This window comes from Tinamus guttatus, unplaced genomic scaffold (genome assembly GCF_059628265.1).
Source record: "Tinamus guttatus ecotype Peru unplaced genomic scaffold, ASM5962826v1 Tinamus_guttatus_pri_ptg000079l, whole genome shotgun sequence".
NCBI classification, from domain to species: domain Eukaryota; kingdom Metazoa; phylum Chordata; class Aves; order Tinamiformes; family Tinamidae; genus Tinamus; species Tinamus guttatus.
The window spans coordinates 2,953,239-2,965,272 of NW_028288613.1; the positions used below are offsets into that span (position 1 = coordinate 2,953,239).

General features: G+C 39.0%; 1 protein-coding gene across 1 annotated transcript; it reads left to right on the forward strand.

Moving 5' to 3' along the window:
* Positions 1-717: 717 nt before the first annotated feature.
* Positions 718-10,139, forward strand: OAT (ornithine aminotransferase). The gene is made up of 9 exons (XM_088520040.1): positions 718-949; positions 1,903-2,127; positions 2,251-2,346; positions 4,453-4,580; positions 5,408-5,530; positions 6,613-6,741; positions 7,626-7,739; positions 8,520-8,664; positions 9,654-10,139. Exons 1-9 carry the CDS (start codon positions 751-753, stop codon positions 9,812-9,814), a joined length of 1,320 nt encoding a protein of 439 aa, XP_088376166.1. The 5' UTR covers positions 718-750; the 3' UTR covers positions 9,815-10,139.
* Positions 10,140-12,034: the final 1,895 nt, after the last annotated feature.

Below are 12,034 nucleotides of genomic sequence, written 5' to 3' on the forward strand. Positions count from 1 at the left end.
TATTCCTGAGTATTTGTCTCGGGAAACCCTGCACCTCAGATTATCCTTAGATGTTGATAGTATAAGATTATGTGGTCAGGAGGAATCACTAAATTTTCTGTAGCAAATATAACGTGCTATAAAGAGTAATTTACGTAAAGACAGCAATGTTTTAACATTGAGAACACAGTTGATGTAAAAACTCACAAGGTTTACTTCTTAAAGGTGACCTCAGATTAAAAGTGGCTTAACCTTTATCAAATTTGATTAATATTACCAGCTAAATGTTATTCAGGTCAGATGCTTCTCACAGTATGTTATTTAATTAATGATTTTGTGTCAGGGTTTCACTTGAGGAAACTTTTGTTGTTGTTTGAAAGGCATTGCAGTGGCAGTACAAGAAGTTTGATGAACTTAGCTTTTATTCTCACTTGAATGTAGCTTCTGCTAATAGATTTAGAGACTGAAAAAGGAACAGTTGTATGTAAAATTATATGATTAGTTCACAGACTTGTTCAGTCAAACATTGAAACCTTCCTTATACTGCTGTGAGTGTACATTAAAATACAAAAAAATCTTATTTGATGGTAGTGCCCTGCATTAATTTGTATTTCATACAAGCAGTCTTAACTGAGTTGCGAAGAAGTTGAGAAACCTGTTATTGTGGCAGTAAGAGCACTTTAATCACATCCTACATTTCTTCAGAAACCGCTAAAGGTAATTATTAACTTCTTTTTTTTTTCTTCTATAGCAGTGCACCTGAAGGCAACAATGTTTTCCAAGCTAGCCCACTCTCAGACCATTGCTGTTCTCTGCCGGGGTGTTCATGCTTCCGTGAGATCTGCTACCTCCGTCGCCACTAAAAAAACCATCCAAGGACCCCCATCCTCTGAGTACATTTTTGAACGTGAGGCTAAATATGGTGCCCACAACTATCACCCGCTGCCTGTTGCTCTGGAAAAAGGAAAAGGTATTCCCTTCGGCTGGCCCTGGGGCTGCGGGGCCATGTCGTGTCTGTATAATGCTTTTGGCCTCGCTAATTCCTGCCTGTTTTTCTGTCGATTGAGGTAATTGATGAAATGAAGGCCTCTGTCAGAGAACTGGATCATTCTACATAAGGCTACCTGGAAAAAATAAACTCTCTAAAATGATTTATCTAAATGGAAATCTGAGAACTTTAATTCAGAATAACTCATTAATAGTTTTGAGCAACTTTGCTTCTTCTGTTCTCTCATTTGTGTGCAAAATTTGAACTTTGAGATGAACGTTTAATACTATATTACACTTTTATTCCTTGTGTACTGTTACTGTCTTCTAGCTTAATTTACTCTAACTTTTAACCATGTTTAAATAGCTTTTCTGCTCTGCAGATTAAATTCTCTTACTTTTCACAAAAACGCTATTATTCATTATCACAACAATTTTTGATTCTTCAGATCTGACAGTTTCTAAGTTCTGAAATCACTCAAGCTCTGTTCTTACTATTTTATGACCTGCTGTTTACTCAAAGCTCTCTTAAAGAAGTAATCTTCCCTATCATCATTATAGGACTCAAAACAGGAACTCTGAGGAAATGTAATTACTAACTTAGAGAAATTATATTTTTACAGGGGAACTGCTCCTTTCCTTGATTCCTGTTGGGCACTTATTTATACTCTACTAGCTTCTTCCTTATGCTGCTCTTGTCAATTGATTGTTTCCCAGTTAGACTGCCTAGGTGACCCTGCTTTTGTAGGGAGGTTGGGCTAGATGACCTCTAGAGGTTCCTTCCAACCTTAAGTATTCTATGATTCTATATCTTAATGAATAACGAAAACATAAGTTGCATTTGGGTAGGTTGCTGTGTACCTCTTAGCTTATACAGTCAGCATTAGCTCATGTTGTCTTTTATCTTGTGCATTTGCCTTACCTTTGCTTTTTTAGGTGTTTATGTGTGGGATGTTGAGGGCCGAAAATATTTCGACTTCCTGAGTGCTTACAGTGCTGTTAATCAAGGCCACTGTCATCCAAAGATCGTCAACGCTCTGAAAGCTCAGTCCGAAAAACTGACCCTTACCTCTAGAGCATTCTACAATGATGTACTTGGTGAATATGAGGAGTATGTCACCAAAATGTTCAATTACAACAAGGTTCTTCCAATGAACACAGGTAAAAAAAGAAAAATCTCCATTTTATTTCTGGTCTGTGAGAGCCAACACTTGTAATGTTTGGTCCTGCCTCAATGGTTGGTTTCACATAAAAATGGCATAATGGTATTGCTTTCTGTTTCAGGAGTGGAAGCTGGAGAAACAGCCTGTAAGCTGGCTCGGAAGTGGGCATACACTGTGAAAGGAATTCCAAAATACAAAGCAAAAATTCTTTTTGCAGGTATGTTAAGTGAAAGATGCAAATTGGTAATGAGACAAGAGAGTTCTACTCACTGGCTGTAACACTGTGTCTCCTCTGACTGTGGGGATTATTGTGCAGCACTCCTAATGTTTGTTTATTTTTTCTGAAGGTCTATGTAAAATGTGATCCTCAATGTCTTGGCAACATGAGCTAAGATGCCAACTTTTTGAAGGGTTTTGTTTACTCAGAGATGCCTGCAGTTGATAATTCTGATTAAAAAATACTTCTGTGTCTCCAACAGTCTTTGCAGGACCTTAAGGTTCTGTAAATGCTCCCTTCTAAATTGTGCAGTTCAGTCTGAGATATAACCTGCTAAATTTGTTAACATAATATTATGCATATCGTTCTAGTTACTCAGATCCATTAATACCAAATTTAACCTTAAATTGTTGAAGTGACTTATAGCCCCTGTGGTGGTGTTTGTTTGTTTTGATACCTTCCTTGTGAACTGTATAGGGAAATTACTGCTAGCCCCACAGTCAATTCTGCAGGTGGAAAAACTCTGCTTCCCTCTCATGCTTTCCTTACTGTTTTTATTCTATATTTTTAGGGGTACTCCAGAAGTTGGCCTTATCCCAGTAAAGGCACATTGTAATCTTGATCTTGCTTTGAGGGTAGCAGTAATTTTGGTAATAATGGGACCCTGGAAAGTCCTGATTATGGGTGCTATACTTCCTGCCTTCACTTATATACTCTGCTTGGCTGCAACACAGAGAAGTTACCTGTGACTGAGGAGACCATTGTGTTTTGCTAAAAAATAAGTTTATATATTAGTGTTCTTAAACTTAGTATTTTTTATTTATAGGTGATTTTTTTAAAATCAATAATTCTACTATTGTTGGGATTCCTAATAAATCTGACTAAATACTGATTTCTGTTCGCTACAGCTGCAAGGACAGTTTCTGATTCTTGGTACCCACAGTGGCTGAACCATAAACTGTCATTAGATAGCACTTAGGCTGAAATTCAGAGTTAAATAGTGGATCGTGTTTTCTAGGACCAATTATATATATTTTTTCACTTTTGGGACTTGTTTAAACAGATATGTTTCTTCCTCCTTCGCATTAGTCAACTTTTGCTCATTAGTGAGTTAATATTTCATCAGTGGTTTTCCATCTTGATAATCTGGATATGCAATCATTTCTTATGATGTCATTCCCTTAACCATAATAATTCATTGGAAAAGGTAGTAAACCTCTTCTCGTGGGAGCTCAGCATTTTGGTAGAAAAAGGCTCTTTTTAGTAGCTTGAAAAAAAAAAAAAAGAAGACTACACATCAGATGGCATAGGTGCTGTGCTGGGCAGTGGGTCCTCAAACCTCCTTCGTCTTGATAAGAACCTTGTTATTGATTAGCAGGGAGTGCACCGATTTAACTGGAATATTGAAAATAGTAGATCCTGCTTTGTCTTGGTGATAGTTGTTTCTTAGCCATTAACTGATGTTTCTCTATGAAACAGTGCAATCTTATAATATTTAAACAATATGAATGTTTTATTTTGGAACTTTGAAATGCTTATAGTTTTTTTAATTAAAATTTAGATTAAAGCTTAATTGAAGTTTTTAAAAACATATATTTTATTATTATTTTTTAAATTCCTAAGTTCAGAGTGGTATTTGCTTTCTTCCTGCATTTAATGAGTATTATTTAGATAATATCTCTTTTTAGAAAAATGTGTAGTACTTTCCTGCCTGCATTATTTTCAGTGTCTCAGATTACTAACAAAGCTTACAGAAAATTTGTGCACTTGCCAGCTCATATTGTATAATTTTCTCTTGCTTTTCTAGTATGCTTTTAATATAGCTATGCTATATGAAAATATGCTTTTATACGCACATTTTGTATGTAAATATGCCTTTAATACGATCTTTTTGTAGGATTAATGCAAAATGCTAACAATTGACAGAAGGATGCACATGTTATACTCCTCCTAAAATACATTACCAACTGCAAAGCATGATTTTTAATAACCCTATAAACTCTTTCAGTTCTTACTTTTGTATCATATACCCGCCTGTCAACTGTCTTAGTTGAAAATACATCATAGCTTGTTGGCTAAATGCTCGGGAATTATCTTTTTTTCTAGCTGGCAACTTCTGGGGCAGAACGATGTCTGCTATCTCTAGTTCTACTGACCCCTCCAGTTATGATGGCTTTGGACCCTTCATGCCAGGTTTCGAGGTCATCCCATACAACGACCTACCAGCTCTTGAGGTATTCTCTTATTCCTTTTAATAAATCATTTTACACTGTCTTTCCAGTAAATATCAAAGCAGCAAAATTGAAAAATCTATCCTTTGAAAAGAGTACTTAAAGAAATACCTCCCTAGACACATAAAAGGAATATGCATATTATAATTTCTTATAGGAAATGTATGTGAATTATGTATTAGTCCTGATGTTGCTGCAGAATATAAAAGGAAAACCATGCAATGCATTCTATCATCTCTCACATCATTAAGATGTTCCAAGTGTAACTGAAGAACAGCAGGTATCTGAATTATATTACAGTTAAGTAGAAAACATTCCAGAGTTGGGACCTGGATTCCGAAGCTAAATCCTTTGAATGATTTTATTTCTTGGCTCTCTTGGACCTCTAAGCCTTTTAAGACTTGATGGTGCAAGACTCCATCTGTAGAGTTTGCTCTAAGATGACAAAATTGTTCTGGAGAGGCTCCATTCTTTTTTTCTTAAGGTTAACTGGGGTAGCATTGAGCAATTGTTTGTCTTGTATGGGGTAATGCAAGCTGAGTGTAAGGTTCTGAACTGATCTGATAATCTCCTTGCTAGGTTTGCAGTTCTTAACGTTTCTAATTTCCTGAGCAAGCACAGCAGCTAATCTTTCAAAACGGATGGTGACATAAGCCTCTGTGTTGTGACTGCAATGTCACCAATGCTACTCATGCCATTAGAGCCCTTTGAGACAGAAAACCAGGATTAGAGCTAGGTTCTACTACCTATATTAATTTCCATTTTTTTTTAGTTCATTTGAATAACAGTTTTTATTTCTCTCCTTCCTCCTGTGTACCATTCCTTTTCAGCGGGCACTTCAGGATTCCAACGTAGCAGCTTTCATGGTTGAGCCCATTCAAGGGGAAGCTGGTGTGGTTGTTCCTGACCACGGGTACCTCACGGGAGTGCGGGACCTCTGCACGAAGCACAATGTAAGGAATTCACTGTGGCAAGGTGGCTTAAAACCACCTGCTCTGTTTACTGGCTACATCTGCAAGGCATAGACTTGATGCACCCTTTAAAAATTTTCTCTCATTTTGAAAATGGAGAATTAATATGTATTTTTTGTCCTCCTATAGTGAGGGCACACTGAATTAGACTTGGGTTCAATGTCTCTGGAAGGGGGAAAATGTGTTTATTTGTATTTCTGTGTCCTTCAGTTCTCACTGTTTATTGCTTCCTAAGCAGGCTCCTTCCCTTCCTACTTCAGGACCAAGTTGGTCAACTTCTCCCCCAGGCCTAGGCCATCTCCTTTGTAAATGTAAGACAAAAGGTCTGCCAACCTTTGACTTTTTATTCTCTTAGTGAAGCCTGTGTGATTTAAAAATTAATAGCCTTTGTTCCAGTAGAACTTCTTGATTCTTAAATTGAAAGTGCTACCCACAAACCCTTCCAGATTTTCAGAGGAAGGTATGAAAATACAATCAATAAAATTGGCTTCCATATTACAGCAGTTCTTATGTCTCATGAAAAATAAGAGATATTTTTATAAATGATAGCACATGACGATAGTTTGCAAATTAGGGAAAGGCAACCAGGAACTTGGACCTAGATTCTAAAGACCAGACTACAGAATCAGCACAGTCACTACAATGGCCTTTTCCAGAAGTTTCCCAAGGTCAACTTCCTAATGATGTACTGTGAGTCAAGACAGACAAACTACATTTTTTGGAAACCCCACTCACGGCTGTGTTGCAAATGATTCTGTTTAAATAGATTGTGTGGTGCTTGCCTTGTGTAGAAAATATCTTTATGCTAAAGATGTCAGAGAGAGATTGCTGTACAGGACAGTATGTTCACTCACCAGTAGTCTGACATTTCATAGAATATGTATTGTCCAGGAGCTTTGGAGGGGTAAAGAAAGTGTAATCTAACTGAGAGGTCTTTCAGTTACTGTATGTGACTCTGCTGTATTGTTTACTGCTATGATGAAAGATCATGGTCAGAATTAGGTATGGAAATGAAAGTTGTTTTCTCTTACATATGGATTTTTCTTCTTTTTATCTCTGTAAAGGTTCTATTTATTGCTGATGAAATACAGACTGGTCTAGCCAGAACGGGGAAGATGCTTGCTGTGGACCATGAAAATGTGAGACCTGATCTAATCCTTCTTGGAAAGGCCCTTTCTGGTGGCTTATATCCTGTGAGTAATAATATTGATTCATTGAATCATATAGGTGATTAATATTGCAAGTCTATAAATTGAAAGACAAAACAAACTCCTTGCATGTTGCTTTTGTAAAGGGGTGTTTACAAGAATTAACTGTGATTTATGATCCACATAGTCCAGCCTGTGAAAGGTGCATATAAGAAAGATGAAATGTGTAACATTATGGTGTAGCTAAAATGGCTGTGTGCTATAGTGAGCTTTCTGTATTGATACTCCTTTAGCGAGAATGGCAAGTTACTAGATCATCTTCTCAGGTTGGTAGGGGCTGTTTCTTTTGCTTGTCTGTCTGTTTTTTAGCTGTTGTTGCTTGAATTAACTAATTAACTTGCTATATCATGCGACAAATTTCTAGATTAATTTTGAAAATGGAGATAAAATATTAAAAGCGTATTTCTGAACCAGTAACATTGTTTCACTTGTTCGGGGTGCCCACATTACTTTCTTCTTTTTTTTTAATCCTCTTAGAGTGAATTAAATTCCTGCTGATGATTAGACCAGGAGTTACAGCCTGACCTAAATTATTTTGGCCAGCCGAAGCTCTGAGTTCATAAACAGCATATTGAATCTTCAATTTTTGAAATAATATTCTGTTTGGCAGAATGCCTCTCAGCTGTGCTTAGAAGTCATATATTGTGCTTATAGCTAAGTGTTTTGGCAGGATAGTGTTGGATTAGGCTCCTATGTGATTGTCAGATATGTGCCCCTCTATACAGAGCTGGAATGCAAATGTAGTTCCCAGCTTGGGCGATAAATTCCATTTACAGTTTCCTGAGCACTAAGGAAAAGGTTGCTTCAGAGAGATTTAATTTTAATCTTCTAAAAATACATAAATGAAATGGCTGAGCTTTCCATTTCAGGTCTCGGCAGTACTGTGTGATGATGAGGTTATGCTGACCATTAAGCCTGGGGAACACGGATCTACGTACGGAGGGAATCCGTTAGCTTGCCGCGTGGCCATCGCAGCGCTGGAGGTTGGTGTGCTTGTGTCCCAAGGGAAACAGTGGCATGCTGGCAACGATCATAATTTCTTAGCTTAAACAAATGGAGGTTTTAGTTGTGCTATAAAAAGAAATCTAGCTTTTGGTGAGATTGGAAAATTGGCAGTGATTAGCTGTCTGCATTTGTATTACATGACAAAGCAAATTCTAAGGTCTTAATTGGAATTGTGGCTCAATTTCTGTTTATTTTATTATTCTAATGTCTTAAATGACTTTTTTTTTCCAGGGAAGATTTCAAGGTACTTACTTAAATACAGTAAGATAATTTCACTAAGACACTTCTAAATTGATTTATTTTACTGTACCATATCAAAGAGGCTGCTGCTCTGTGAGCTTCATAACACATAGCTGCTGGAGCTCAAACAGAAGGTAGTGAAATATCTTGTCAAGAGTCCATATCTTAATCATTTCGTAACTGCATAATCTTATTGAATGCAAGTCACTCAAAAAGCATCATTATTGTGCAGTGTATAGACTTGGACAAGCTCACAGACAACTAAACCTCAAGTGTAACATTTACTTGTACATAATGATGAATAAAAAACAGCATCAAATAAAAATTCAAGGAAATTTATGTTTCTAGTAAACATGAGAGAGAGCAAAGGCTTGATATTTGTCAGGAAAGAGCCGCCTTTGCAGTGACACTTGGAGTGAACAGCTTGTTTAATGCCTAATATCATGTCCAGTGTTGGAAAGGATGAGTAAAACAAATGCACTGCCCTTCAGCTGACTGTAGCTCTAACTTCCTCCTAGGTAATTGAAGAAGAAGACTTGGCTAAAAATGCAGAAGTAATGGGTAACATACTGAGAAATGAGCTCATGAAGGCACCATCTGATATTGTAACTTGTGTAAGAGGAAAAGGACTATTAAATGCAATTGTAATTCGGGAAACCAAAGGTAAGAAAATATAACCAACAGCAGAATCACAGCATGAAAAAACAAGGTTTAAACTTAAATTGAAGGAATCGTTGTGGAGTAGAGAGTTGGCTTTTTGCCACCGTGTTTGGTTTCAGATCTTGGCTATAATACTGTAGTACTTACTGAAAATGTGTTCAGGTGTCTCTGTCCTATTAAAGTATTTTTTTTCCCAAATTAAATACATATATATACACACATATATATGTATTTTAATCATAATGTTCAAACCTGATGGTGAACCTGGCTGCCAGGAGATGTTTTTTTACCTGTGGAAAACTGGACTTGCCATGTCTGGAAAGCTAACCTTTGTCAGACCGTAGGATTGGCTTTCTGGCATTTCAGGCATCTCTTCTGCTTTGCTGCCCAGATTGGTTATTCCAGGGGAGTTAGAACAGTATAATGAATACAGTAAAGTAAAAGGAAAGAAAAAGACAATGACTAAGAAGAGGTTTCTAGGGATTAACACCTTGAAGTATACCAGAATATGGCTTAAAAGCTAGAGCAGACATTTATTTTTGTCATGAATATGCTAAGTGGCAAAGTGCTGCAGGGAGGTGTAACTTCCTAAGATGTGCACATGATGCACACAAATTGAAGCATAAAAGCAACCGTACTGCAAGTCCTGTTGAGATTTCCTCTTACCTCCCCTTTGCATTTTCTTAGCCACATATTGCTAGATCTGGAAAACTTTCTGCTGCAAAGGAGCAAAACTCCCTGTGCTGGTGGCAACCTCCTCTGTCCCTTCAGACCTAGCGCAATTTAGCAGCTATCTCGCCTCTCCCACTGCTGCTTGTGCCTGGGGAGCTCTTCAGAACTGCCTGCCTCCTTATGAGGAGGAACATACTATATTTAACCTTTTCATTGCCACATAGGAAGCGATTTGCCCATCTCCACTGTAATGTAAACATCTCATTTGTTTTTTTCCCTCTCCTCTCCCCTGTCTCTGTCTCCTTTCCCTGGCACTGCAGACTGCGATGCCTGGAAGGTTTGCTTGCGGCTCCGGGATAACGGCCTTCTGGCCAAACCTACCCACGGCGACATCATTCGGCTGGCCCCGCCGCTTGTCATTAAGGAGGATGAAATCAGAGAGAGCATCGAAATAATTCATAAGACCATTCTGTCCTTCTGAACACACGGCTCTTCGAGTATCTCCGCTGACGGATCCAAGGTGGTGTGTTGAAATACGTGCTGGGGAGGCCGCTCTTGATGCAAGCATCTTTCATTCCTTTTATCTAAGAGGACTTAACTCCTTAAAATTTAGCCATGTCCTGTAATTATATTTGATCTGAGGAAAATATATCATGATTCTAAAGAGCTTCCAATCTTGAAATGTGTGGAAATGAAGTGATGAGGTTCTGTTCACTGAACACTTGAGTCAGAATGTTTGAGGAGAGATATATGTAGAAAGTTGTTTAATTATTGCAAGTCTTGCCCAAAGTTTAAAGTGTAATTTATATATATTTTAATAAGAGTGGTCATGCACTCCCACAGAACTCCCCAAAACTTTATATTTGACAGTTTTGCGCCTCAGCAAGATGTCTGTAGGACAGAAGCACTTGTCATTATGGTTGAATTTTTGTTTCTCATTTGTAGCTAGAAAAACCTTCTAGCACAGAAGGTGTGACAAACTGGATGTTATGCTGGTGAGCTTGAGGAGCATCAGGTTATGTTCTGTATGCAAAATGTTTTGATTGTATAACATGCGTTGCTGTTTTCAAGCCTGTTCTCAGTGCTTGGCTTTACAATCTGTAAAGCAGATCTGAGCGTACAGATCTGTTTTCATGGCTTTAAAACTTTCTATAATCTAGATATTTGCATTAAAACATACGTTGCATTAAAACAATTAATGTGTAATTCAGACCAACAGCGTTTTGAAAAGGAGCGAACCCGGTAGTCTTGCAGCAGACTCCAGCCAGAGTCCCATCAAACACCGGTACCTTTGCAATCCAGGTGTTTCTGACTGTCGTTACACAGCTTTTGCTGTGGTTCTTTTTCAGGATTGGCACTTCTGCACCCTCGTGCTTTTGGCTGTTGCCAAGTACAGTGTTAACCACGTGGAGGTGGCTGCTGTTCCTGCACCAGGCTGTTGCTTTATGTTTATTCGCTGAGTGAGTTTCTGAATGCTGTGGTTATGCAGCATAATTCCAATTATAACTGAATAAGAAACTGAGAGAAACCTTAATGTAATGAGCAGCTGCATCAGCCTTTCGGAGAGCAGGAGCTAGACCCCATCCTAAATCCTTCGCAGCTCAAAAGGTGACTTTTATAGAACAATAGGGCGAGCAAGGACCTGAAGTTGTTTCTCTTGCTGTGCTTTAAACTCACTTTTCCTGTCCACCAGGGCCACCTCCTCCACCTGGAGAACAGGCATTGCCTCTCCATACAACAGTTTTTTTGCATACCTACAGGTTGTTGTTATTCCTGCTTCAATCATTTCTACTTCTTTGGGTGAAATCCTGCCTCTTTCCTGATAGGTAACAGTTTATGGAGCCCTTAGTCATCCTGCTGTTCCCCTGTGCTCTAGTGCTCCAGCTGCGTCCTCACTGCTGCTGAGCAGAGCAGGATTAGTTGCTGTGGCTTGGATGCTCTCCTCGGTTCGTGCCCAGTATTGTGGTTTGGATTTTCCTGCAGGAATGTGGTATTTCTGTTCTGTGTTCAGCATGTGCTGCCAGACTCCCTTTGACACCAAGTGGTCTGAAGAACAGCACTGAAGATGGTTTCTCCCACAGTTTTTACTTGTGTAATAAGCAGGAAAAATGTGTGTGTCAAGTTCTGTGGTGCTCCTGCCTGTTTATTTTTACCCTCAGACTGGTTCTCTGGCTTCTGAGAATTGCTTTGGTCTCTACTCTTGTTGCCCTACCTACTTTGTGGTTGGAGCCTTACTAGCCAAGGACTGCTCCAAATTCCTCTCTTTCCCAGCAGAGCACTGCTGGCTGATTTCCAGGCTCTCCAGTCATCCCATGGATGTTACCTGAATCCCATCCCCTTGGCAAACTTGGGAAAATCAACATATGTAATGCCTTGAATGCCCGTATTTAATATTTGGGGAATGGAGGCATCTCCATTCCCAACCCAAAGGGATCCAGAGCCACAGGCAGGTTGGTGGCACGGCCACCACGCGTCGGAGCGGCCTGCAAGCTGCAGGGTTGCTCGTTTGGCCTAATTACAGCCTAGCTGTGAGAAGAAGCACAGAGTTACACACATTGCCTTGGGAGCAAAGAGCACAACCTAGAGCTGGCTTTCCTGCACGCTAACCCAGTCAGCAGCTAACGTCCTCCTCAGCAACAACCCGAAACCTTCCAACGAGATGGCAGGAGGAGCTGGGAAAGCCCAAGGAAACGTCCAGCTG